We start from the raw sequence: 3,649 nt of genomic DNA on the forward strand, positions 1-3,649 counted from the left end.
TCTTTCCCTGCGCCCCTAAATCCCCGGATCTGCTCCCAAATCCCCAGGATTTGTCCCACATTTTATAGGGACCCCCTTTCCAGCCCCCACACCCCTCCCTGAGCCCTGCCCGGATTTTGGGGGGGTCTCAGGCCGTGCCATCCCAGCGGGAGCAGATCCCAAACCCACGGCGGGAGGATCATTCCCCACTCCGTTGTCCCCTCCCTGGCCCAAACCTCACCAAAACCACCCCAAAAACGGCCCCAAACCCTTGTGCAACCCCACGCCGGTTACACCATCCCCCACCCATTCTCTGGCCGTTACCCGGAGCCACCCAAAATTTTTTGGGAATAAACTCCCAAAAATCCCTCCTGGCAAGTCCTGAAGGGTTTGTTTTTTTTTTTTTTTCTCCCGTGAGTTTTTTTTTTTTTTTCTCCGGTGCTGCACCTGTCCCGGCGCTGACAGGGAGCACCAAATCTTTTAATTCCTTAATTGGTACCTTTGAGGAGGCGTTGGCAGAGCTGCTCCGTGCCCTGGGGGGTTGGGATTTGGGATTTGGGATTTGGCAGAGCCGTGAATCACAGCGTGAGGAGCTTGCCTGCCGGGCAGGTGCTGGCACAGGTGGGGCTTGGAGACACCCCAAAAACACCTTAGGGGGGATTTGATGGGGGATTTGATGGGGTCAGGCCCAACTGGCACTGTGTAGGGTTTTGGGGGTCTGAGCCCCGCAAATCCCAAATTTTTCTTCTGTTTTTCTCCACAGGGATCCGCTCGTGGGACATCGACCTCACCTGCTGCAACCTGGACGAGCAGCTGAAGCTCTTCGTGTCCCGGCACTCGGCCACTTTCTCCAGCATTGTCAAAGGTAAAAAATGGGTTAAAAACCACGAAAAAGTGGGGAAAATCTGCCAGGGAGGGGTGGGAGTGGGGGTTAGGATCAGGGATGGGATCAGATTTTGTGGGAACAGGGCTGGCTTTGTGCCTCCCCCATCCAAACCCCGTGATCCCCACGTGAGGAGCCGCTTCCTTTTCCAGCGTGGAAAAATGGGATTTTCCACAGCGGGATGGAAAGGGGAAAACGCAGCTGGGGCTGCTCCAGTGACTTTTTTCCCCCCACACCCCATCCTCAGCTGGGTCCTGGTGGGTGTTTCTTTGCTGAGAGGGGGAAATGAACCCCAAAACCACCCTGGGAGCACCCAGAGAGTTTGGGGGAGTCTCCCCATCCTGTTCCCTCCCCTCCCCAGGCGGGAAGGACACGGGAAATGTGTCCCTGGTGCCTGTGGTGTCCGTGCCTGTCCCTGAAAACCGGGCAGTGCCTGGCCGTGCCACCCCCATGGGGACAAACTGGGGGGGGCATGGCTGTCACCCCACAGGTCAGAGGACCCTCCACCACCGTGGGGATGTGCTGGAGACCCTGGTGCTGCTCAACCCTTCCGACAAATCCCTGTGCGACGAGGTGAGCCGGGGTGGGACGGGCCCGGGGCTGTCCCCTCGGTGTTCCCTCTGTGCTGATGTCCCCCTCTCTGTCCCCAGCTGAGGAATCTCATCACGGATGTGTCCCAGCACAAGCTGCTGGTGTTTGCTGGGCCCTGTGTGGAGGACACTGGGGAGCTGATGCTGCAGACCGGCTGCTTCTCCCTGCGGGATTTCATCCAGATCTTCACCGATAAGGAGGTGAGGGAAGGGGACAGGGGGATTTTGGGGCCGGAGCTGCTGTCTGAGCACGTCCAGCCTGGAGCAGCTCCTGGGAATGCTGGCACATCCTCCCCTCTCCTTGCAGGGGGGTCCCTGCAAGATGTGGGGCAAAGCTTTGGGGTCTGCAGCAGGAAAAGGGGAAAATCCTGGGGATTTAGGGCATACAGATCCTGGGGATTTAGGGGAGTTTTGTGGGGCAGACCCTGGAGATTTGGGGGATACAGATCCTGGGGATTTGGGGGGTACAGATCCTGGGGATTTGGGGAATATAGATCCTGGGAATTTAGTCAGGTAGGTGATGGGGATCTGGGAAATCTTAGGGGCACATGCTGGGAGTTTGGGGAGCAAATCCTGGGGGTGTTAGGGCGAAGATCCTGGGGATTTAGGGGTGCAGATTCTGGTAATTTTGAGGAGCAGATCCTCAGTTGCCAGCCCTGGAGGGCCACAGCTTCAGCCAGGGTAGGGGATCAGGGAAAGCCCCTCCTTGGGAGCCCCCTGCCCAGCAACAGGGGCGGCTGGCACCCCAAAATCCCCCCAAAAAGCAGGCAGCAGGTGTGGATCCAATGGTGTAATGGGTCCCAACCCAATGGGTCCATCCCGGTGGGCGGTGGGGGTGACCCCAGTGCCCCCTCCCACCTGAAGCTGCCCCTCTGTGCAGGTGGGCGAGATCCTGAGCTCTGCTGACCCCTCGGCCAAGGCCAGGCTGACCATCAGCTGCCCCGATTTCGGGGAGTGGAGGGACTCGGGCTTGGAGCACCACAACCTGCAGGACTTCATCGAGCTGCGCTACAACCCCGGCTGCGTCCTGCCGGAGATGGAGGGGCTGGAGGAGTTCATGGAGTACCTGTCGGAGTCTCTGGAGCCCCAATCCCCTTTTGACCTGCTGGAGCCCCCCACCATGGTGGGATTCCTGAAGCTCTCCAAGCCCTGCTGCTACATCTTCCCGGGCGGGAGAGGGGACTCGGCTTTCTTTGCCGTCAACGGCTTCAACGTTTTGGTCAATGGCGGCTCCAACCCCAAATCCTCCTTCTGGAAGCTGGTGCGGCACCTGGACCGCATTGACTCCATCCTGGTGACCCACGCGGGCACCGACAGCCTGCCTGGCATCAACAGCCTGCTCCAGAGGAAGCTGGCCGAGCTGGAGGAGGACCCTTCCCAGAGCTCCCAGGGCAACGGTGACTGGGCCAAGAACCTCATCTCGCCCGAGCTAGGCGTCGTCTTCCTCAACGCCTCCGAGAAGCTGAAGGACATCGAGGGCGACTCAAAGGTGCTGAAGAGCTGCGACGAGGCCGCGCTGACCCTGCACTACCTGGACAAGTTGGGCATCCGGCCCAACCTGCTGGCCCGAGACAGCGGCCCCCGCGCCGAGCCCACCGTGCTCTTCCAGAAGATGGGGGTGGGCCGGTTGGACATGTACGTGCTGAACCCCGTGAAGGGCACCAAGGAGCTGGAGTTCCTCCTGCAGCACTGGTCGGGGAACGGCTTCCCCAAGGAGCAGGAGCTGCCCCTGCAGTGCCTGACCTCGGTGTGCGTGCTGCTGGTGTGGCACCCCGTCAGCCGCTCCGAGAAGATCATCCGGGTGCTGTTCCCCGGCTGCACGCCCCAGGCGCGGATCCTGGAAGGGCTGGAGAAGGTGAAGCACCTGGAGTTCCTCAAGTACCCCGTGGTCACCAAGAATGACCTGAAGGGGATGGCGCAGGCGGAGAAGCCGCTGAAGCAGAGGAGGGAGGAGAGCAAGGAGAGCCTCAAGTCGGGCTCCAAGCTGAGCTTGGTGGAGGCTGTGGTGCCGGCGCCGAAGGAGAAGGCTCCGAAGGTGGAGAGGAAGGAGGTGAAAGCTGGGACCAAGGAGAAGCCAAAATCCCTGGGGGACGCGGCCAGAATGGGGTCAGAAGAGGAGAAAGCCAAGGATGCCCGAGCCAAGCCGGACTCGGCGGCTGAGAAGGCGAAGGGGGACGCGGAGCCGAAGCCGAACAAG

General features: G+C 60.5%; 1 protein-coding gene across 1 annotated transcript in view; it reads left to right on the plus strand.

The window, feature by feature from the left end:
• Window positions 1–3,649, plus strand: part of MAP1S (microtubule associated protein 1S) — a 19,661-nt gene that overhangs the window by 13,013 nt on the left and 2,999 nt on the right. The window contains exons 2-5 of the mRNA XM_031063278.1: window positions 743–844; window positions 1,353–1,435; window positions 1,513–1,653; window positions 2,333–3,643. Of these exons, the coding sequence (XP_030919138.1) occupies window positions 743–844; window positions 1,353–1,435; window positions 1,513–1,653; window positions 2,333–3,643 (1,637 nt within the window). The remainder of the gene's footprint in view (window positions 1–742; window positions 845–1,352; window positions 1,436–1,512; window positions 1,654–2,332; window positions 3,644–3,649) is intronic.

The sequence above is a fragment of the Geospiza fortis genome, unplaced genomic scaffold (genome assembly GCF_000277835.1).
Source record: "Geospiza fortis unplaced genomic scaffold, GeoFor_1.0 scaffold241, whole genome shotgun sequence".
Lineage (NCBI taxonomy): Eukaryota > Metazoa > Chordata > Aves > Passeriformes > Thraupidae > Geospiza > Geospiza fortis.